Source organism: Oncorhynchus clarkii, chromosome 10, assembly GCF_045791955.1.
Source record: "Oncorhynchus clarkii lewisi isolate Uvic-CL-2024 chromosome 10, UVic_Ocla_1.0, whole genome shotgun sequence".
NCBI lineage: Eukaryota > Metazoa > Chordata > Actinopteri > Salmoniformes > Salmonidae > Oncorhynchus > Oncorhynchus clarkii.
Genome location: NC_092156.1, coordinates 11667258 through 11691407, shown reverse-complemented (window position 1 = coordinate 11691407; position 24150 = coordinate 11667258). Strand labels below are relative to the sequence as shown.

Sequence of the window (24150 nt, the reverse complement as noted above, 5' to 3'; positions counted from 1 at the left end):
AAGGAGGCTTTGTTGCGAAATAGAAAGCCGACTATAGATTTGATTTTAGATTGGAGATGTTTGATATGAGTCTGGAAGGAGAGTTTACAGTCTAGCCAGACTCCTAGGTACTTATAGATGTCCACATATTCTAGGTCGGAACCATCCAGGGTGGTGATGCTAGTCGACCGTGCGGGTGCAGGCAGTGAACGGTTGAAAAGCATGCATTTCTTTTACTAGCGTTTAAGAGCAGTTGGCGGCCACGGAAGGAGTGTTGTACGGCATTGAAGCTCGTTTGGAGGTTAGATAGCACAGTGTCCAAGGAAGGGCCAGAAGTATACAGAATGGTGTCGTCTGTGTAGAGGTGGATCAGGGAATCGCCCGCAGCAAGAGCAACATCATTAATATATAGGTAAAAATATACAGGTAAAAAGGTGATGACTAGGCAGAGAGGGTTGGATTAACTACACACAGAGCCTGAATTCGCGGCTGGGGCCGACAGATAAAAATAAATAAACAGAATGGAGTAGCGTGATTAATGGACAGTCCAGCAAGCATCAGCTATGTAGCCAAGTGATCATAGTGTCCAGGGGGCAGCAGTAGATGGAACAGGGAAGCCGCCACTACGTTAGCACGTGGGCGATACAGCGTTTAAAGTTAGTAGCCCGGGGGCATAGTAGGAGCATCTGCTCCGACGGAGGCCGGTTGAAGGCACAGCGGATGGAGTATTCGTCGGCGGGGTGCCGTGTTGACAGAGAATCCAAGCCAGATGGCGAAAGAGGCATTGTAGAATTGAGTTTGCTAGCCAGGCGATGCGCCTGGCTCACGGCTAACACGATTAACTGGTGCTAGCTTCTTGGCAGTGGCATTTGCCACTATAGCCAATCTGTAGCAGCGGTGATCCGGTGCCAAGGTCCAGAGTTTACAGCAAGGATCCGGTGGAGTATTGGGCTCTAGCCGTGTATGAGTGGGGTTCGGGTGAACAGCTGAGTAGGCCGGGAGGTGGGCCTCAGGGAGGGCTAGCTAGCTGCAAGCTAGCTGTGAAGATCAGAAGTAGTGGTCCAGGGATTACGGCAGGAATCCGGTGTTGTTGTGGAGATACTGGTAGACTAGCGAGTATTATCCAGGCTAAAAACAGGGCTGGTATCTGTGCAGAAGGTAAAAGCCGCTAGCAGTGGCTAACAATGACTAAATAGCTTGTAGCTAATTAGCTGGTTAGCTTCTGGAGGTTCTTGAATGTGTTCTAAAATTGAAAATAATAGCGATTCCGTATCACATTGGGTGAGGCAGGTTACCGGAACAAACACGTCTTCACTGCGAGAGGACAAACAAACACGTCTTCACTGCTACGCCATCTTGGGATCACTATGGTGTTAAATGCTGAGCTGTAATCGATGAACATCATTCTTACATAGGTATTCATCTTGTCCAGATGGGTTAAGGCAGTGTGCAGTGTGATTGCGTCGTATGTGGACCTATTGGGGCGGTAAGCAAATTGGAGTGGGTCTTGGGTGTCAGGTAGGGTGGAGGTGATATGGTCCTTAACTAGTCTCACAAAGCACTTCATGATGACGGAAGTGATTGTGGTAGTCATTTAGCTCCGTTACCTTAGCTTTCTTGGGAACAGGAACAATGGTGGCCCTCATATCGGTGAATCACAACTAACAGGAGATATGTCTATAGGTGGGTAGTTACACTTCTCAAAGGTCACTGAATTGGTGCAACTTGGTCAGATTGAGGGATTTCACAATTTTTGGATTGTATGGATTTAAACAATGACTATATATTGTACAACGCTCCACAATATGTATATATAATATACCGCGGATAGTTAGGTGTTATGGTGCATTCAGCACTCCAACCAGAGCTGGAGTGGAGCAGAGCCCAATTTGATTGGAGTGCGACGTGAGAGTCCAAAGGCTGGAGCGTCGACTTTCAATTCCGCTCCAATAGTGATCCATTAGGGTGCTTGGGGCTCCCGAGTGGCGCAGCGGTCTAAGGCAATGCATCTCAGTCCTAGAGGCGTCACTACAGACCCTGGTTCAATTGCAGCCTGTATCACAACCGGCCGTGATTGGGAGTCCCATGACTTGCCTAGTTAAATAAAGGTTCGCTAGCTCTGGGCATGCCTGGCCCAGCATGCATTTGTGTGCTGCTATAGCCCCCCTTGCTTTAGCTACTGTCATGGAGTAGCTAAATATTTTCATAAAGAAATTGATTAAACATACAGGTGCAAAATCAAGGTGACTTACAAAGATGAGGAGCAAGAGAGAGAGAGTGCAGTGATCTAATGTTCACAACTAAAGAGTCATTGAGGAATCTGAAAAGACACATATTCCGAAAGCACGATGGTGTACTTGTTACATACACATGCTAAAATAAAGGAACGAGTTGGGTAGCTAAGTAAGTGTGTCATTATAGCAAAGTATTTATAAACTAAAAAACAGACCTCTTAAAAGTTTCCTTAATTTTTGTTCTATAATCTACAGTTGAAGTCGGAAGTTTACATACACTTAGGTTGGAGTCATTCCACAAATTTCTTGTTAACAAACTATAGTTTTGCCAAGTTGGTTAGGACATCTACTTAGTGCATGACACAAGTAATTTTTCCAACAATTGTTTACAGACAGATTATTTCACTGCATTACAATTCCAGTGTGTCAGAAGTTTACATACACTTAAGTTGACTGTGCCTTTAAACAGCTTGGAAAATTCCACAAAATTGGCTTTAGAAACTTCTGATGGGCTAATTGACATAATTTGAGTCAATTGGAGGTGTACCTGTGGATGTATTTCAAGGCCTACCTTCAAACTCAGTGCCTCTTTGCTTGACATCATGGGAAAATCAAAAGAAAATCAGCCAAGACCTCAGATAAAAATTGTACACCTCCACAAGTCCTTGGGAGCAATTTCCAAACATCTGAAAGTACCACGCTCATCTGTACAAACAATAGTACGTAAATATAAACACCATGGGACCACGCAGCGGTCATACCATTCAGGAAGAAGACGCGTTCTGTCTCCTAGAGATGAACATTCTTTGGTGCGAAAAGTGCAAATCAATCCTGGAACAACAGCAAAGGACCTTGTGAAGATGCTGGAGGAAACAGGTACAAAAGTATCTATATCCACAGTAAATGGGGACAAAGATCGTACTTTTTGAAGAATTGTCCTCTGGTCTGATGAAACAAAAATATAACTGTTTGGCCATCATTATGTTTGCAGGAAAAAGGGGGAGGCTTGCAAACCGAAGAACACCATCCCAACTTTGAAGCACGGGGGTGGCAGTATCATGTTGTGGGGGTGCTTTGCTGCAGGAGGGACTGGTGCACTTCCCAAAATAGATGGCATCATGAGGGAGGAAAATTACGTGGCTATAATGAAGCAGCATCTCAAGACATCAGTCAGGAAGTTAAAGCTTGGTTGCAAATGGGTCATCCAAATGGACAATGACCCCAAGATACTTCCAAGACTGAGCCTAATAAGGCATTTTTCGTTTAATTAGCATTTAATTCTAAGTTAGTTACAACCTATATTAGCAATCTATAGACCACAATGATTTAATACAACAAAATGTTGTTTAAATGTTGAGCGCTTAATGTCCTCCCTAACCAGCCTAGTGTGTCACACTCACAAATTATTCACAATGCATTTCTTTGTAGGCTATAGTCTTGAAAATAATTTAAATAATATAGCCTAAATAATTAATTTTAGTTCCTTCTTAGGCTCCCTGTCTGGCTCCTGACCTATTTAGTATTTATATGCTGTTTAATATGACATTGTAGCCTATTTCTTACATTCACCTTTTTGTTTAATATAATCGTTTTTAATCAAATCATATGGTTTGGTTTCAATATTTCACAACCAAATGGTAGGTCCAGGTAGTCACAAAAATGAATGGCTTTTGGTTAAATTGTGATTTTAATGAACGGAACATACTTTTTTTCCCCTGTGAGTGAGGAGCGGATTTTAGCGGCGCGGTTGAAAGGGACGTGGAGCGTTGGAGCACCGCTCCATAAGCGGGATTTCTGACCGCTCAACTCTGCTCACATACTCAGCCTCCAACTGGTAAACTAGTTAAATCTGCCATGAATCCTTGTTACAGGGGGTATAGAAGCTTGTTGTGTGCAACAGGAAGTGGCAATTGAATACAAGCTTCACAAAATTGTTTTATTGTTAAAATATTTCTAGCCGGTCTCACTTTGGGGTTGAAGTGTTTTTCTCAACCCACTCAGTTTTCCGCACAAAACACCAGACAAAAATGGCCAAAAGGAGTAGAACTTGCTCACCCGCTTTTACAATATGATGTGGCTATTAGATGTTCAATATTTCTTTAGGTTATTAAAACTTTTTTTTTTTTTACGACAAGTTTCACCATATTAATGTTCAGTTCACCTCTCAGGGTTAATTGACCTAAACATTTGGGACAGATAACTAATACAATGACTGTCAAAGCAACAAACTAAGGCTTTACAATAGCTAAGTTTCCATCCAATAGAGTCAGTTAGAGAGAGTCAGTAGCTAGGTTTCCATCCAATAGGGTCAGTTAGAGAGTCAGTAGCTAGGTTTCCATCCAATAGGGTCAGTTAGAGAGTCAGTAGCTAGGTTTCCATCCATTTGGTGACAGAATTTCATGCAAATATTCTAAAATACACTTTCAAAAAAAGCGAATTTTCCCACAACTGACTTGTTGCAGATACAAATCCGTGTGTGATGACGTAGGGCACACAATATTTACTTTTTCACTTAAGTTTTCATGTACCAAATAAAAGTGTAATGTTCAATGTGTTTTCATCACATTTCTATCAACAGATGTCACAAAAACTGTTGCGTTAAATAGCAAATGGGCCTACTCTGGTCTTGGCACGTGTTCTAGCCAACAGCTCGCAGATACAGTGCGGGTAGTCTAGTCTACATGATGAGATTGTTTTTATTTGTCAAAACGGCAATCAAGCATTGAACATCATGTCACCAGAAAAAGACACTCGACATTTATTGTAAATGAGCATCAAGCACATACATACCATGCACTTTCTTCACCCTGTGAATTTCATCATGATTTGTTTTATCTAAAGGCGTTTCCACAACAATTTCTCGCATAATACATTTTACCGACACAAAAGGTTCCCACCATTTCAAATGAAGAAATGTTCTTAACAGCTGTCATGATAATTTTCTTTTATATACGATATGACCTTACTTGCATAAAAACTGGATGGAAACGTGGTTACTGATGGTGAAAACGTAGGAAACATTTTGGGGTTAAGTGGGTTAAAATGTCAAAATGCACACTTTTTACATTGATTTTTTTACTCAATATTGGTTCAGAATTTCTATTTAAAATAGCAATAGGATGCAAAAAAGGGACAAGATTTTTGTGGAATGACCCAGGTCTCTAATAGCAGGCAATATGTCTACATCAATCAAAAATGGTCCTCTTGACATTTCCAGATCCAATTATGTGGATATCATTATTGATGAGACAAAAATAAAACGTGAAAATGTCTGTCGGTCCTGTGTGAGAGGAAATCAATGATGATTGCTCACTGGTAAAAAAAAATTTAAAAAAAAAAAAAAGCACAGCTCTGTCTGTAAATGTAATTTTAATTTCCCTAAGAAGCAATCAAAAGACAAGTGTGTGCTCCTTTCAACACTACTCACTGAGTAATTTGAAAGCTTTTAAAAGCTTTGTTCCCCAGTCAATAAGCAGTGTCTTCTGCTTAAATATGTTTTGGTAATGGTTTGTCATGCTGGGACTTTTTCATGCTGGGCCTCATTTGTACAAAGCTAATTGAAAAACGGAAGCTTCAGTTGTCTGTCTGGATGAACTCCTCTTCTGTACTTTGAGACGTCCAAACATCTGCTTTTCCCCAGCCTGTTCCTTTCAAATGGTGTTGGACTGCTATAATGAATAACTGTTTAAATCTCCAGGGGGCAGCTCCCGCTCAGCCCAGTCCAGCTCTTCTCTGTCCTGGCACCCCAATGGTGGAACAAGCTACTCCCTAACGTCAGGACAGCGGAGTCCCTACCCATCTTCTGAAAACGTCTCAAACCCTACCTCTTCAGAGGATCTATCTTAAATCCCACGGCATGTGGTTGTCTCAACTAGCCATTTTAAGATTCATGCATTCATTTTAAGTCGCTCTGGATAAGAGCACCTGCTAAATTACTAAAATGATTCAGGTAATATTTTTATGTTATACTTTTACAAATATGACAATGAAAAACATAGTATACAAATCATACTGTATAACTAAGAATCACTGTAAATGTTGTACTGTACCTGTGCTGAGCAGCAGTAGGACTTTCATACACAGGTACTCGTCATAGGACACCTGCAGCCTCACAAACTCAGTGGAAATCTTCAGCATCTGCTCACACTGGTCGGTCATGTAGGGCAACTTCATCCTCTCACTGACACACACACACACACACACGATAATCAACACCTGTGTCCATCTGCAATCGACATAGTGTAATGAATGTTCCGCCTATGATACAGCTGGAGAAACAGAGCGTTGACACTCTGGGCTGTGAAATCAGACCTTATTGGATGGACAGTATGTCCTTTCTCTTCACTTTGTCCAGGATATATATACAATACCAGTCAAAGGTTTGGACACACCTACTCATTCAAGGGTTTTTATTTATTTTTTACTATTTTCTACATTGTAGAATAATAGTGAAGACAATAGTGAACTATGAAATAACCCATTTGGAATCATGTAGTAACCAAAAAAATGTATTATTTGTGATTCTTCAAAGAAGCCACCATTTGCCAAAAGTGTGCAATGCTGTCATCAAGGCATTCTTTCAACCAGCTTCACCTGGAATGCTTTAACAGTCTTGAAGAAGTTCCCACATATGCTGAGCACTTGTTGGCTGCTTTTCCTTCACTCTGCGGTCCAACTCATCCCAAACCATCTCATTTGGGTTGTGATTGTAGAGGCCAGGTCATCTGATGCAGCACTCCATCACTCTCCTTATTGGCCAAATAGCCCTTACACAGCCTGGAGGGAGGTGTGTTGGGTCATTGTCCTTTTGAAAAACAAATTATAGTCCCACTAAGCGCAAACCAGATGGGATGGCGTATCGCTGCAGAATTCTGTGGTAGCCATGCTGGTTAAGTTTGGCTTGAATTCTAAATAAATCAGTGACAGTTTCACCAGCAGAGCACCCCCACACCATCACACCTCCTCCATGCTTCACGGAGGGAACCACACATGCGGAAATCATCCGTTCACCTACTCTGCGTCTCACACGGCAATTGGAACCAAGACACAGCAATTGGAACCAAAAATCTCAATTTGGACTCATCAGACAAAAGGACAGATTTCCACTGGTCTAATGTCCATTCCTCGTGTTTCTTGGCCCAAGTAAGTATCTTCTTCTTATTGGTGTCCTTTAGTATAGGTTTCTTTGCAGCAATTCGACAATAAAGGCCTGATTCACACAGTCTCCCCTGAACAGTTGATGTTGAGATGTGTCTGTTACTTGAACCCTATGAAGCATTTATTTGGGCTGTAATTTCTGAGGCTGGTAACTCTAAATGAGCTTATCCTCTGCAGCAGAGGTAACTCTGGGTCTTCCTTTCCAGTGGCGGTCCATTCTTGAAACTTTCCGGATTGACTGACCTTCATGTCTTAAAGTAATGGACTGTCGTTTCTCTTTTCTTATTTGAGCTGTTCTTGCTATTATATTTTTATTTTTATTTTTATTTTTATTTCACCTTTATTTAACCAGGTAGGCAAGTTGAGAACAAGTTCTCATTTACAACTGCGACCTGGCCAAGATAAAGCAAAGCAGTTCGACACATATAACCACAGAGTTACACATAGAGTAAACAAATATACAGTGAATACAACAGTATAAAAATAAGTCTATATACAATGTGAGCAAATGTGGTGAGATAAAGGAGGTAAAGGTAATAAATAGGTCATGTTGGCAAAGTAAATAGCAATTAAAACATTGGAATGGTAGATTTGACAGTAGATGAGTGTGCAAAGTAGAAATACTGGGGTGCAAAGGAGCAAAAATAAATAATAAATACAGTAGGGGAAGAGGTAGTTTGGGCTATTTATAGATGGCCTATGTGCAGGTGCAGTGATCTGTGAGCTGCTCTGACAGCTGGTGCTTAAAGATAGTGAGGGAGATAAGTGTTTCCAGTTTCAGAGATTTTTGTAGTTCGTTCCAGTCAATGGCAGCAGAGAACTGGAAGGAGAGGCGGCCAAATGAGGAATTGGCTTTGGGGGTGACCAGTGAGATATACCTGCTGGAACACGTGCTACGGGTGGGTGCTGCTATAGTGACCAGCGAGCAGAGATAAGGCGGGACTTTACCTAGCAGGGTCTTGTAGATGACCTGGAGCCAGTGGGTTTGGCGAAGAGTATGAAGCGAGGGCCAGCCAACGAGAGTGTACAGGTAGCAGTGGTGGGTAGTATATGGGGCTTTGGTGACAAAAACGGATGGCACTGTAATAGACTGCATCCAATTTGTTGAGTAGGGTGTTGGAGGCTATTTTGTAAATGACATTGCCGAAGTCGAGGATCGGTAAGATGGTCAGTTTTACGAGGGTATGTTTGGCAGCAGTATGCTTTGTTGCGAAATAGGAAGCCAAATCTAGATTTAACTTTGGATTGGAGATGTTTTATGTGAGTCTGGAAGGAGAGTTTATAGTCTAACCAGACACCTAGGTATTTGTGTAGTTGTCCACATATTCTAAGTCAGAACCGTTCAAAGTAGTGATGCTGGACGGGCGGGCAGGTGCAGGCAGCGATCGGTTGAAGAGCATGCATTTAGTTTTACTTGTATTTAAGAGCAGTTGGAGGCCACGGATGGAGAGCTGTATGGCATTGAAATTCGTCTGGAGGGTTGTTAACAGTATCCAAAGAAGGGCCAGAAGTATACAGAATGGTGTCGTTTGCGTAGAGGTGGATCAGAGACTAACCAGCAGCAAGAGCAACATCATTGATGTATAATGAGAAGAGAGTCGGCCCAAGAATTGAATCCTGTGGCACCCCCATAGAGACTGCCAGAGGCCCGGACAACAGGCCCTCCGATTTGACACACTGAAATCTATCAGAGAAGTAGTTGGTGAACCAGGCTAGGCAATCATTTGAGAAACCAAGGCTGTTAAGTCTGCCAATGAGGATGTGGTGATTGACAGAGTCGAAAGCCTTGGCCAGGTCAATGAATAGGGCTGCACAGTATTGGCGGTTAAGATATCGTTTAGGACCTTGAGCGTGGCTGAGGTGCACCCATGACCAGCTCTGAAACCAGATTGCAGAGTGGGATTCGAAATCTGTTTGTTAACTTGGCTTTTGAAGACCTTAGAAAGGCAGGGTAGGATAGATATAGGTCTGTAGCAGTTTGGGTCAAGAGTGTCCCCGCTTTGAAGAGGGGGATGACCGCAGCTGCTTTCCAATCTTTGGGAATCTCAGACGACATGAAAGAGGTTGAACAGGCTAGTAATAGGGGTTGCAACAATTTCGGCAGATAGTTTTAGAAAGAAAGGGTCCAGATTGTCTAGCCCAGCTGATTTGTAGGGGTCCAGATTTTGCAGCTCTTTCAGAACATCAACTGACTGGATTTGGGAGAAGGAGAAATGGGGAAGGCTTAGGCGTGTTGCTGTGGGGGGTGCAGTCCTGTTGATCGGGGTAGGGGTAGAAAAATGTTTATTGAAATTCTCAATTATAGTAGATTTATCGGTGGTGACAGAGTTTCCTATCCTCAGTGCAGTAGGCAGCTGGGAGGAGGTGCTCTTATTCTCGATGGACTTTACAAGGTCACAGAACTTTTTGGAGTTTGTGTCAAGCAAATTTCTGCTTGAAAAAGCTAGCCTCGGCTTTTTCTAATATGAACTTGGTATTTTACCAAATAGCCCTATCTTCTGTATACCACCCCCACCTTGTCACAACAGAACTGATTGGCTCAAATGCATAAAAAGGATATAAATTACACAAACAAGGCACATTTGTTAATTGAAATGCATTCCAGCACAACCTCATGAAGCTGATTGAATGTCAATGTGCAAAGCTGTCATCCAGGCAAAGGGTGGCTACTTTGAAGAATCCCAAATATAAAATATATATTTTTACTTGTTTAACACTTTTGGGTTACTACATGATTCCATGCGTGTTATTTCATAGTTTTGATGTCTTCACTATTATTCTACAATGTAGAATATAGTAAAAATAAAGAAAAAAAACTGGAATGAGTAGGTCCAAACTTTTGACTGGTACTGTATGTATACACTGTATATATATGCATCGGTGTTTCATTCAGGCAATCCATATCATAAAGAGGGTTTAACTAGTGATACATAGAAACCCACCTACCACCCAGGCTGACCTTTCATCTCCAGAGCCCCTAGTCAGCTACAGCCCTCCTAGGTGTATTCCTGACCCCTCTCCATCTCTGACTCTCTGAACTTACTCATTAATAACCAGGTCAGGGGCGAAGCACAACATCCCCCCGTTACACTGCTGGTAGGAGCGCCAGCCCAAGCCGAACGACATGAGGAACAGCCAGGAGCACTGCAGCAGGGTCATCTGGTCATCCAGGTGAAGGTTCCGGAACCCTGTACAAAGCAGACAACCCACAGAGCATTAGTCAGGATTGCAGTGTTGTTAGTGCTATTATTTTGAGTGAGCTATAATGCTGATAAAATTATATACTCGGTTTATTAGGTAGTACCGGATCAAACCCCCCTTTGCCTCCAGAACAGCCTGAATTAGTTGGGCATTAAAACGTGGCTCAATTGGTATAAAGGGACCTAACGTGTGCCAGGAAAACAGGCAGGATGGGGCCATGGACTTATGCTGCTTACACAAACTTCTGACTGCCAACAGCATGACAACAGGATCCAGGATTCGTCAGACCAGACAGTGTTTTTCTACTCCTCAATTGTCTATTGGAGGTGCTTCTTCTTGTTTTTAGCTGATAGAAATGGAACCCAGTGTGGTCGTCTGCTGAAATAGCCCAGCCGTGACAACGACCAACGAGTTATGTGTTCTGAGATGGCGTTCACACCTCAGTTGTACGGAGCCATTATTTGCCTGTTTGTGGACTGCCTGTTAGCTTACACAATTCTTACCATTCTCCTTCGACCTCTCATCAACGAGTTGTTTCCGCCCACAGGTCTTCCGCTAACTGGATGTTTTTTCTTTGTCACATTATTCTTGGTAAAACCATAGACACTAGGCCTCCCGGGTGGCGCAGTGGTTAAGGGTGCTGTACTGCAGCGCCAGCTGTGCCATCGGAGTCCCTGGGTTCGCGCCCAGGCTCTGTCGTAACCGGCCGCGACCGGGAGGTCCGTGGGGCGACGCACAATTGGCCTAGCGTCGTCCAGGTTAGGGAGGGATTGGTCGGTAGGGATCTCCTTGTCTCATCGCGCACCAGCGACTCCTGTGGCGGGCCGGGCGCAGTGCGCGCTAGCCAAGGTGCACGGTGCATCCAACCCGGTGCGGCTGGCTTGTGTTAAGAAGTACGCATGACATTCGTCTCTCCCGAGCCCGTACGGGAGTTGTAGCAATGAGACAAGATAGTAGCTACAACAATTGGATACCACGAAATTGGGGAGAAAAAGGGGTAAAAAAATAAATAAAATAAAACATAGACACTGTTGTGCATGAAAAGCCCAGGAGGCTGGCCATTTTTGAGATGGAACAGGCCTGGCAACAACAATCACAGTCACTTAGAATGGGCAAATTGAGTGTCCTAATGTTCAATAGAACATAATTTGTACTGTTTTATACATTGAAGAATAATAGTAAAGACATCAAAACTATGAAATAACACATTTGGAATCATGTAGTAACCTAAAAAAGTTAAATATATTTGAGATTCTTCAATTCTTCGATTCTTGCCTTGATGACAGCTTTGCATGAGGTAGTCACCTGGAATGCATTTCAATTAACAGGTTAAAAGTTTCCTTCTTAATGCGTTTGAGCCAATCAGTAGTGTTGTGACAAGGTAGGGGTGGTATACAGAAGATAGGGCTATTTGGTAAAAGACCAAGTCCATATTACGGCAAGAATTGCTCAAATAAGCAAAGAGAAACGACAGTCCATCATCACTTTAAGACATGAAGGTCAGTCAATGCAGAACATTTCAAGAACTAAGTGCAGTCACAAAAAGCAGACACAGACACTGTTCAGAGGAGACTGCGTGAATTAGGCCTTCATGGGACTATCATTTGTTTTTCAACAGGACAATGGCCCAACACACCACCAGGCTGTGTATGGGCTATCTGACCAATAAGGAGAGTGATGGAGTGCTGCATCAGATGACCGGGCCTCCACAATCACCCGACCTCAACCCAATTGAGATGGTTTGGGATGAGTTGGACCGCAGAGTGAAGGAAAAGCAGCCAACAAGTGCTCAGCATTTCTGGGAACTCTGTTGGAAAAGCATTCCAGGTGAAGCTGGTTGAGAGAATGCCAAGAGTGTGCAAAGCTGTCAAGGCAAAGGGTGGCTACTTTGAAGAATCTCAAATCTAAAATATATTTAGATTTGTTTAACACTTTTTTTTTGGTTACTACATGATTCCATATGTGTTTTTTCCTAGTATTGATGTCTTCACTATTATTCTACAATGTAGAAAATATCAATAAAAACCCTTGAATGAGTAGGTGTCCAAACTTTTGATGGTACTGTATGTTTTTTGCATTGGGGAGTCTCAATCCACCAGCATCTGCCGATGTCACAGTGACAGGGCTAGAGCGGTGTTCGTCAGACCATGAGACATCCCAAAAATCTGTACCGTCAGAACGGTTTGGCCCACAAACTATTAAGACCAATCTATGGAAAGATGACTCTCACAAACACAATGGTGTTTTCCGTCTTGGGACTCGTCTGAAGTCGGTACAGCCGATCTGCCAACTTCTGTCTATAACGTCCGAACAGTTTGGTCTACACACTAATCTCTGTGGAAAGGTGAGACCCACGAACACGTACATGTTGGTTGTTTTGCTCAAGGACGCCCACAGGCCTCACAAGACTCGTCTGAAAGTCCCCCGGTACCAGTTTATTTATTTTTTATAGAAGTACTGAACAAAAATAAACACAACATGCAACAATTTCAACGATTGTACTGAGTTACAGTCCATATAAGGAAATCAGATTAGGCCCTAATTTAACGGGGAGCCAGGCCCAGCCAATCAGAATGAGTTGTCACCCACAAAATGTCTTTATTACAGACAGATACTCCTCAGTTTTATCAGCTGTCTGGGTAGCTGATGTCAGAAGGATCGCACAGGTGAAGATCCCACATGTGGAGGTCCTATGCTGGCGTGGTTAGACGTGGTCTGTGTCCGGTTGGACGTTCTGTGAGGCCGGTAGGACATACTGTCAAATTCTCTAAAACGCGCTGGAGGCGGCTAATGGTAGAGAAATGAACATTAAATGATCTGACAACAGCTCTAGTGGACATGCCAATTGCACACTCCCTCAAAACTTGACATCGTTGGCATTGTGTTGTGTGACAAAACGTATTGTCCCCAGCACATTGCAATGATCATGCTGTTTAACCAGCTTCTTGATATGCCACACCTGTTAGGTGGATGGATTATCTTGGCAAAGGAGAAATGCGCACTAACAGGGATGCACAAATGTGTGTACAGAATTTGAGAGAAATAAGCTTTTTGTGTGTATTGAACATTTCTGGGACCTTTTATTACAGCTCATGAAACATTGGACCAACACTTTACATGTTGCGTTGATATTTTTGTTCAGTACATATTATATATATATATGGAGACTGTTTAGTATAAAAAATAAGGGGTTAAATACATGTAAAAAAAAAATAATAATAGTTTCCTGATCTTTCTTATATCTCTCAGATATAGAACAGGCATTGTTTTGGGGACTATCCGTTGTTCCATGTAGTGAATCTGTATTTCAAGTGGTCTTAAAATTCAAAATCAAATTGAAAAATGATCCTTGGTATGACCTTTTTTAAAACAATTCCATATAGCTTAGTAGAACCCCTCCCAGCTTAGTCAGGGCTTAGACTGTTATGGGTTAAGTCAATGTTAAAAGTGACCTTTAATTGCAGTTCAATCATCTCTCATTGTTGAGACTTCAAAAGTGTTGAAGGTCCTTTCAGATCATATTTGATTAACAATGCAGTGGTTATGTAAGATTTCTCCACAAGTTATTTCATTCCAGGCTAGTTGGCCGCTGGAAGAGACCAAGGCACAAAGTAAATATTTGGGGCGATTATCAAACCATGCTCCTTCGTTCTCATGATTAGAGGCTGGGGGTCAACTCAATTCCATTCCACAATCAATAAAATGGAAATCCATGAGATGAATACAAAAATATCCTCATTAATTTACAAGCCACTGGATTTACATTTAGGCCTAGCTCATTTCCTGAATTAACTCGAGTTGAAATGGAATGGACCAAGCCTAGCCCATAATAACTGCTAGTCATATTTGTGCTAAAATGTCCCCGTGTTAATGGAGGTGTACCGGGTGTTCTCACCTGGTAGGGACTTGGCCCATTTGACGGCTGAGACAACCTGCTGTCCGCCCAGCCTGTTGAGGGTGGTCATGAGGCGGGTGGAGGTGTCGGGAATGGTGCTGTCGTAGCCAGAGTAAATGGCCTCCGGCTCAATGGCTTTGAGCAGGGATAGCATGGTGGGTACCAGCTGGGGCATGGACTTGGGGATCAAGGCGCAGGCCCTCTCGTCAGGTGGGGGAGGGTTCGGCTCCATCGTCGTCTGCTGACCTTTTAATCGGATCAGCTTCTTGTTTTTCCTCGCTGCAAAGAGGGAGACAGAGAATAAAAGAGAGCTGATCAGTAATTCTCCTCCCTGTTAGCTATCGTATCTCACTCAGCCCAGGTGGTGATAGTGCATAGACCACACAGACACCTTGCCTTGTCTTTTCATAATAACATAAAGGTCGGTCATCCACATTGTGTTACGCCTGAAAAGGTTTTAATAATCAAAAGAGTTAAAAAGAGCAACGTAACACGAGAAAAATACAAAATGTATTTTGGACTTGGGTGAAAACCTGTTCTATCAATTTTGTTATAATATGTGGCGCTTGGCAACGGATGAGAGGGTCACCATCAAAAAACCATCTCAGTCTTTTCTATCCTTTTTTTTATTTCCTCCATACACGTTTCTATGGCAACTAAGAGCCGTTCTGGTACAACCCAAGGTTTTGGTTGTCTGCTTATGCACCCGTATCCATCAAGGTTTTTTCCCCCTCTCTGACTCACAAATAAATCAACAATTTAATACCCTGCAGCACTGTGAGAATGAACATGTATATAAATAGCATGAAGTGGATTATCGTCATGTCCATTTCCGCAGAGTGCTGCCTCTTTCTTAATGGCATATTTTCGTTCTCACTCGACCATTTAGGCCATATTTCCCTTAACACAAATGTCCACAACCAAACACAGCTGATGTGAACCTTGTATCCATCTTTCTATGGCTCAGGGACATGGGAACAACTGGCTCTGACTGAATGACTGTTGTTGATCACTGGCTCTGACCCTTGTTAAACACTGGGCCAAGAGAGGAACCACTGGGTTAGCTTATGTCAACAATAACTGCTGGAATTAAGGCCCACTACTGGCTTAAGTGAATCCAAGAGTTAATCCTACTCCTAATCACAATCGCTATAGGGGACAAAAACATAAAGCCCTACCTTTCAGAGACAACATGCTGTCTACCTTTGCCAGATGACTATGTCTGCCAAAAGACTGAAATAGTGTATACTACCAGTCCACTGATATGAGAACAATATGAATGTGTGTTGGTGCCACTCTTACCTTCCAGATTCATCCCTGCTTGGAGACACTTGCGGAAGCGGCACGCCGGGCAGTTCTTCCTGCGGATCTTGTCTATGATGCAGTCGTTCCTCCCAGCGCACAGATAGTTGTGTTGTCCTGGGGATGGAGGAACATGGTAATTAAAACGCCACATTTCACTGCACCTATCCGGTGTGTGACAATAAAACATTTTTGTTTTTCTCATTTTTACTAGCAAGAGAGTCTAAGCCAAGCACTGCGGGTTGCCGTTCATGACCTAACCTAAAGGTGAATTAAGGTGACAGCTCATTCACTTTTGAGGTTTACACCCCTCCACGGACAGGTAAAATAGTAGCCTAAGCTTTTTAAAAACAGAGATAAAGAGATTGTCCCTATGCTGTGGGTGTAATGCTGTTGATAGTGTGGCCTAGTTTTGAAGACGAGTGGGAAAAAAATATTGTTTGTATGACAGAGCCTGGAGAATGCCAACTGAACAAAACAATTTCACCCAGATCAACGCATTGTCTATGGTAGACAGAGGCCATGCTCATGACTAACTAGTTTAATATAACCAACAAGTAGGCCTACCCAACTGTACTCACATCATCGTTCCCATACAAAAACAACATAGTACATCTACAGATAACATGTTTTACACCAACTATAAATAACGAGATCAAATGCCACACTTTCTACTGATGTGATAGCTTTTTTTCTTTGATCTACAGTCAGGGCATTTAAGTAAAAATGAGTTAAATAGGTTAATATATTACTGTTTTACAGTACCACAACAAATGATTAACCACAGAGAAACACAGCCAAAGCACTGCAGAACAATATCCACCTGGAACCTGCATCATCAAATCCCAGCTAACTGTAATGCAGTGGGTAGTCATGGCAGCAGCAGCCACTGCAAAGAGCAGAGCAAACAACCATCCATAAACTAAACTAAACAGTGCCAGCTGAATCCCCAGAAGCATCTGCTCTCTAATCCCATTGTCATACAGTAGGCTTTTGAGGAGGACTTGGCTGGTGGTAGGTGCTAGGCTAGCCCTGGTTGGCAGGCTTCCTCCAGCCCTGCTGAGAAAACATGGTCAGGCTATAGGGATACAGTGGGAGATGGGAGTGGGGGAAGGGAACGGGGACTCTTTGGTTGGAGGGTGACATCACTAGCCATCCAAACATAACTAGGGTGTCATGTGACATGTTGACAGGTAATGGTGATTTGTGTGTCATAACCGACCGCTGCGCGGCTTGCTACTCCAGCTCTGCCTCTAACATTCGTCCCAAATAGCACCTTACTGTATAGCACACTATAAAGAGAGGAATAGGTTGCCATTTGAGTCAGACAAAGACACAGTAGGCTAGAAAGGTACACAAGACGTCCTACATCTTACCGTGCGTGGTGGTATCGGCAGATACAGTGCCTTGCGAAAGTATTCGGCCCCCTTGAACTTTGCGACCTTTTGCCACATTTCAGGCTTCAAACATAAAGATATAAAACTGTATTTTTTTGTGAAGAATCAACAACAAGTGGGACACAATCATGAAGTGGAACGACATTTATTGGATATTTCAAACTTTTTTAACAAATCAAAAACTGAAAAATTGGGCGTGCAAAATTATTCAGCCCCCTTAAGTTAATACTTTGTAGCACCACCTTTTGCTGCGATTACAGCTGTAAGTCGCTTGGGGTATGTCTCTATCAGTTTTGCACATCGAGAGACTGAAATTTTTTCCCATTCCTCCTTTCAAAACAGCTCGAGCTCAGTGAGGTTGGATGGAGAGCATTTGTGAACAGCAGTTTTCAGTTCTTTCCACAGATTCTCGATTGGATTCAGGTCTGGACTTTGACTTAGATTTTGCTTTATGTTTTGGATCATTGTCTTGTTGGAAGACAAATCTCCGTCCAAGTCTCAGGTCTTTTGCAGACTCCATCAGGTTTTCTTCCAGAATGGTCCTGTATTTGGCTCCATCCATCTTCCCATCAATTTTAACAATCTTCCCTGTCCCTGCTGAAGAAAAGCAGGCCCAAACCATGATGCTGCCACCACCATGTTTGACAGTGGGGATGGTGTGTTCAGGGTGATGAGCTGTGTTGCTTTTACGCCAAACATAACGTTTTGCATTGTTGCCAAAAAGTTCAATTTTGGTTTCATCTGACCAGAGCACCTTCTTCCACATGTTTGGTGTGTCTCCCAGGTGGCTTGTGGCAAACTTTAAACAACACTTTTTATGGATATCTTTAAGAAATGGCTTTCTTCTTGCCACTCTTCCATAAAGGCCAGATTTGTGCAATATACGACTGATTGTTGTCCTATGGACAGAGTCTCCCACCTCAGCTGTAGATCTCTGCAGTTCATCCAGAGTGATCATGGGCCTCTTGGCTGCATCTCTGATCAGTCTTCTCCTTGTATGAGCTGAAAGTTTAGAGGGACGGCCAGGTCTTGGTAGATTTGCAGTGGTCTGATACAGTGGTCGCTTGCACAGTGCTCCTTGGGATGTTAAAAGCTTGGGAAATCTTTTTGTATCCAAATCCGGCTTTAAACTTCTTCACAACAGTATCTCGGACCTGCCTGGTGTGTTCCTTGTTCTTCATGATGCTCTCTGCGCTTTTAACGGACCTCTGAGACTATCACAGTGCAGGTGCATTTATACAGAGACTTGATTACACACAGGTGGATTGTATTTATCATCATTAGTCATTTAGGTCAACATTGGATCATTCAGAGATCCTCACTGAACTTCTGGAGAGAGTTTGCTGCACTGAAAGTAAAGGGGCTGAATAATTTTGCACGCCCAATTTTTCAGTTTTTGATTTGTTAAAAAAGTTTGAAATATCCAATAAATGTCGTTCCACTTCATGATTGTGTCCCACTTGTTGTTGATTCTTCACAAAAAAATACAGTTTTATATCTTTATGTTTGAAGCCTGAAATGTGGCAAAAGGTCGCAAAGTTCAAGGGGGCCGAATACTTTCGCAAGGCACTGTAAGTACACTTCAAACATCTGCTATCTGAGCAGCTAACTGATCGCTGCAGCTGGAGCTGTACATAGTCTATCGGTAAATAGCCCACCCATTTTTACCTACCTCATACCCATACTGCTTTTATTTATTTACTTTTCTGCTCTGTTGCACACCAATATCTCTACCTGTACATGACCATCTGATCATTTATCACTCCAGTGTTAATCTGCAAAATTGTAATTATTCGCCTACCTCCTCATGCCTTTTGCACTCAATGTATATAGACTCTCTTTTTTTTCTACTGTGTTATTGACTTGTTAATTGTTTACTCCATGTGTAACTCTGTGTTGTCTGTTCACACTGCTATGCTTTATCTTGGCCAGGTCGCAGTTGCAAATGAGAACATGTTCTCAACTAGCCTACCTGGTTAAATAAAGGTGAAATAAAAATAAAATAAAAAACATGCTACTTGTACCTTGAGCCTATTATGCTGCGAGAATCCCAGTGGCATCTTTATACACAATAACATGCTATGCTGAACCTTTCTTATATTTGTTGGTATGATTGATATACCAACAAACATTGTGTTGTCACAAATATACAAAATGAGTGCATTTCCATTCTAGTGTTCTATCATCACAGGTCAATAAAGAGGTTCACTAGTGTTAATTTAAACTGCACGGTTAGTTATTCTGAAAAATGGGCATCTGTCATAATATTTTGGATTATAACAAGTTAAAAATAACCCAGGGGAAACAAATCATTAGAATCAGTGCTGTTACAGTATGACATTATTGGATTTTGTGCATAAATACATCTCTTAAAGGCCCAATGTAGTCGTTTTTTTAAAATCTCAAAATCAAACAATTTCTTGGTAACAATTAAGTACCTCAGTATGATTTTTGACCATTTTGATTGAAAACAAAGAAACAAAAATTGCTTCTTAGCAAGAGCAATTTCTCAAGCAAGAATTTAGCTAGGACTGTTTGGGAGTGGTCTGAGCGGGGAAAACTGAAAACGAGTTATTGTCAGAGAGGTTTGGAACTCTTTCTTATTAATCTATTAACCAATTTACCGCCTGGTGTTGTCATCAGGCAGGCCAAAACTCCATCCCAACAAAACAGGTTGAAATTTCAGGCAGTCTTTTCAAACAGCTCTTACACTAACAGGACATTATCATTTTCACAACTTCAAAGAATTATTCCAAAATCACGTTGACTGCACTGGGCCTTTAACTCTATTAGCAAAGTGATGATAGAGCCACATTCCAAGCAGGAATTAAAAACAGAATTTAAGACCCAAATACATTATGAATCATCAAATCACAAACACATGCATTGAGAAGGGTACACGAGAGACTGTATGTTCAATCTTGCATATCAGGTCAGATTTCCAGTACAGTGATTGAGGGACATGGATAAAGCAGAAGTGTTATTAAAAAAGGTGGGTTTATTTACCATCTGTGTTTTGTCGTGCTCTCCATCCTTCACCATAGCGACAACAACCGTAGAATGGAGGAAGAAAGAGCAAAATAACAGATATGACGTCTTCTTGCTGAAAGTACAGCTCAATTCAAGTCTCAAAAAAGTTAAATATTATTTTACTTGGTCATTTACACCAGTAAAGTTGAAATAACATTTACAATATGTAACAATTATCCTTTAAACTGAACTCAAAATATTGTATTTCACTCAGAGTAATATCTGTTATTTTTGTAGTTAAACGCAGGGTTTGAATTTGTCAAACAGATCCAGTAGCTAGCTATATCTCCATTCTTTCAATACAAACACTCATGTATGCACTTTCATGAGAACGAAATAGCTGTTACAAACTACGTAAATACACCTCAACATAACGTTCATGGCTGCTCGATTGTATTCATAGGAGTAACAGTAGCATGGCAGCCCACTTGTCAAGCTTTCAGAGAAACCAAATGGACATCAAAGGCAGTCCCAGTGAATGGTACATTGACTGTGGTAGTGAGCTTGGAATAAAACAAATCTAGGCTACGTTAAGAGAAAATGGTTCAAATAACAACCCGAAAAAGGCTACAAATCCCAAACACACATATACAGTGCATTTGGAAAGTATTCAGACCCCTTTACTTTTTCCACATTGTTATGTTACAGCCTTATTCTAAAATGGATAAAACATATATTTTTTTCTCATCAATCTACACACAATAAACCATAATGACAAAGCGAAAACAGGTTTAGACACTTTTCCACATTTATTAAAACACACTGTCATCAGCAAGCTCTTTGTGCCAGCCTCCACCCTTCACTAATAGCATATCAGCCACCCTTCACTAATAGCCCATCAGCCACCCTTCACTAATAGCATATCAGCCACCCTTCACTAATATCATATCAGCCACCCTTCACTAATATCATATCAGCCACCCTTCACTAATAGCATATCAGCCACCCTTCACTAATAGCATATCAGCCACCCTTCACTAATATCATATCAGCCACCCTTCACTAATATCATATCAGCCACCCTTCACTAATATCATATCAGCCACCCTTCACTAATATCATATCAGCCACCCTTCACTAATAGCATATCAGCCACCCTTCACTAATAGCATATCAGCCACCCTTCACTAATAGCATATCAGCCACCCTTCACTAATAGCATATCAGCCACCTTTCACTAATATCATATCAGCCACCCTTCACTAATAGCATATCAGCCACCCTTCACTAATATCATATCAGCCACCCTTCACTAATAGCATATCAGCCACCCTTCACTAATATCATATCAGCCACCCTTCACTAATAGCATATCAGCCACCCTTCACTAATAGCATATCAGCCACCCTTCACTAATATCATATCAGCCACCCTTCACTAATAGCATATCAGCCACCCTTCACTAATAGCATATCAGCCACCCTTCACTAATAGCATATCAGCCACCCTTCACTAATAGCATATCAGCCACCCTTCACTAATAGCATATCAGCCACCCTTCACTAATAGCATATCAGCCACCCTTCACTAATAGCATATCAGCCACCCTTCACTAATAGCATATCAGCCACCCTTCACTAATAGCATATCAGCCACCCTTCACTAATAGCATATCAGCCACCCTTCACTAATAGCATATCAGCCACCCTTCACTAATAGCATATCAGCCACCCTTCACTAATAGCATATCAGCCACCCTTCACTAATAGCCCTTCGCCTCAAATGAGTAAACGAACGTAATGATTACTATTTTATCTAAAACTAGTTCCAAGATAAGCTCTTTAAAAATACAAATGAACCCTTTGAAGCACAATATAGGCCTAAACAATGGAACAGCATATTTTAGCAGCATCTCTCCCTTATGAAACAGGAGAGGAGAACTCATGTAATTCTAATGACCAACAGTCATTTGGACAGGCTGTTCAGAGGTATAGGATGCAAACAATGGTTTGGACATAAAAATAGCAGAATAGACACCACAGCCTGATAGAAAACCATGAGTCACTAGCCTACTCTGGCCTGGGGTAATAGAAGCCTAAAGAAACCTTTTCTGATACTATTTGTGTGAACCTAAAATGTTCCTAATCTTAGCTAGAAAATGTAAGAACATCAGTTAAATAATATAGTCTGCTCAAATGAAATATTAAAATGAGCCTGCTTTTTAACACAGAGCCAATCGGTACCCTTTTGTTAGAATATCTAGGCTAGCCTATAGGTAAAGACACCACTTAGTGAGTCCACATGTCATGTATGTCCTTTTTGACACAAGTGTACTACTGCAATGTCGATGTACATTTTACCACAAAAGATTGACCGGTACATATGTTCAACTATAGTCTACTACTGAGAGGTAGAACTGGGCATGAATGGAGTTGTGAGTGTGGATGTTTACTCCGTCACCAACCTTCAACGGCCCTCTTGAAGAAGACCTTGCAGCTTCCGCAGGTGAGGACTCCATAGTGGCAACCAGACGCCTCATCTGAACACACCAGGCAGATCTTATGGGTTGGACCGCTGGGCTTGGCAGGGGCTGACGACGCAGAGCCGCTGGCCTCGGATCTTGCCTTTGGACTGCACAAACAAAACACAAAAGGTTCATATCAGATCCATTCAAATTAAAAGTAATTTTAAAGAATCAGTTGTTTTAGTTTCACACAGGTGAATATCACTCAGATCCAGACAGCTATAGACGGGTGGGTTGTTAAGCAACAAACAAACGATGCGTGTGCAACTTTGGGCAAAACAGAAGGGGTTGGCTGACATTCAAAGGACTATTGACAACATGTAAAGTTAAATATTTGGTGACAAAACAGTTTATTGAAATCAAATGCATTTGCACAATATGCACCAGTTGTCTCTCAAATACAGTGCCTTCAGAATGTATGCACACGCTGACTTTATCCACATTTTATTGTTACAGCCTTCATTTAAAATGGTTTTAAATCACTGGCCTACACACAATACCCCATTATGTCAAAGTGATATTTTTACAAATCAATAAAAATTCAAAGCTAAAATGTTTTGGGTCAATAAGTATTCAACCCCTTGGTTATGGCAAGCCTAAATCAATTCAGGAGTAAGAATCTGTTTAACAAGTCACATAATAAGTTGCATGGACTGAATCTAATTAAACTTTGGATAGTGTATCAATACACCCAGTCACCATGAGGCCAATTTAAAACAGTTAAGTGTTTAATGGCTGTGATAGGAGAAAACTGAGAATGGATCAACATTGTAGTTACTCCACAATACTAACATAAATGAGAGAGAAATGGAAGCCTGCACATCATACAAATATTCCAAAACATGCATCCTGTTTGCTATAAGGCCCTAAAGTTAAACTACATAAAATGTGTCCAAAAAAATGACTATGTCCTGAATACACTTTTAAGTCCAAACACGTTACGTTTGGGGCAAATCCAACACAACACATCACTGAGTACCAATCTTCATATTTTCAAGCATGGTGGTGGCCGCATCATGTTATGGGTATGCTTGTCATCGGTAAATAGGGATTTTTGGGGCGATAAAAAGAAACGGAACAGACCTAAACACGGGCAAAATCCTACAGTAAAACCTGTTTCAGTCTGCTTTCCAACAGACACTGGGAGACAAATTCACCTTTCAGAAGGACAATAACCTAAAACACAAGGTCAAATACACACTGGAGTTGCTTACCAAGACGACATTGAATGTTGCTGAGTGGCCCAGTTACATTTGACTTAATTGGCTTGAAAATCTATGGCAAGACTTGAAAATGGCTGTCTAGCAATGATTAACAAACTTAACAGAGCTTGAATAATTTTATAAAGAAACATTTGCAAATATTGTACAATCCAGGTGAACAAAGCTCTTAGAGACTTACCCAGAAAGATTCACAGCTGTAATCGCTGCCAAAGGTGATTCTACTATGTATTGACTCCGGGTATGGAATACTTATGTTATCAAGAGGTAC

At 41.7% G+C, this 24150-nt stretch overlaps 1 protein-coding gene across 4 annotated transcripts in view; it reads right to left on the bottom strand.

Annotated features, from left to right (window-relative positions):
* The window catches only part of LOC139418007 (glucocorticoid receptor), a 108962-nt gene that overhangs the window by 10042 nt on the left and 74770 nt on the right, over nucleotides 1-24150 (bottom strand). For 2 of the 4 annotated variants that reach the window (XM_071167083.1, XM_071167084.1), the window contains exons 3-8: nucleotides 22600-22766; nucleotides 20172-20198; nucleotides 15769-15885; nucleotides 14467-14745; nucleotides 10414-10558; nucleotides 6263-6393 (exon numbers count right to left, since the gene is read on the bottom strand). In XM_071167083.1, the coding sequence (XP_071023184.1) occupies nucleotides 6263-6393; nucleotides 10414-10558; nucleotides 14467-14745; nucleotides 15769-15885; nucleotides 20172-20198; nucleotides 22600-22766 (866 nt within the window). The remainder of the gene's footprint in view (nucleotides 1-6262; nucleotides 6394-10413; nucleotides 10559-14466; nucleotides 14746-15768; nucleotides 15886-20171; nucleotides 20199-22599; nucleotides 22767-24150) is intronic. The other 2 variants (XM_071167085.1, XM_071167086.1) reach the window with 1 other exon arrangement.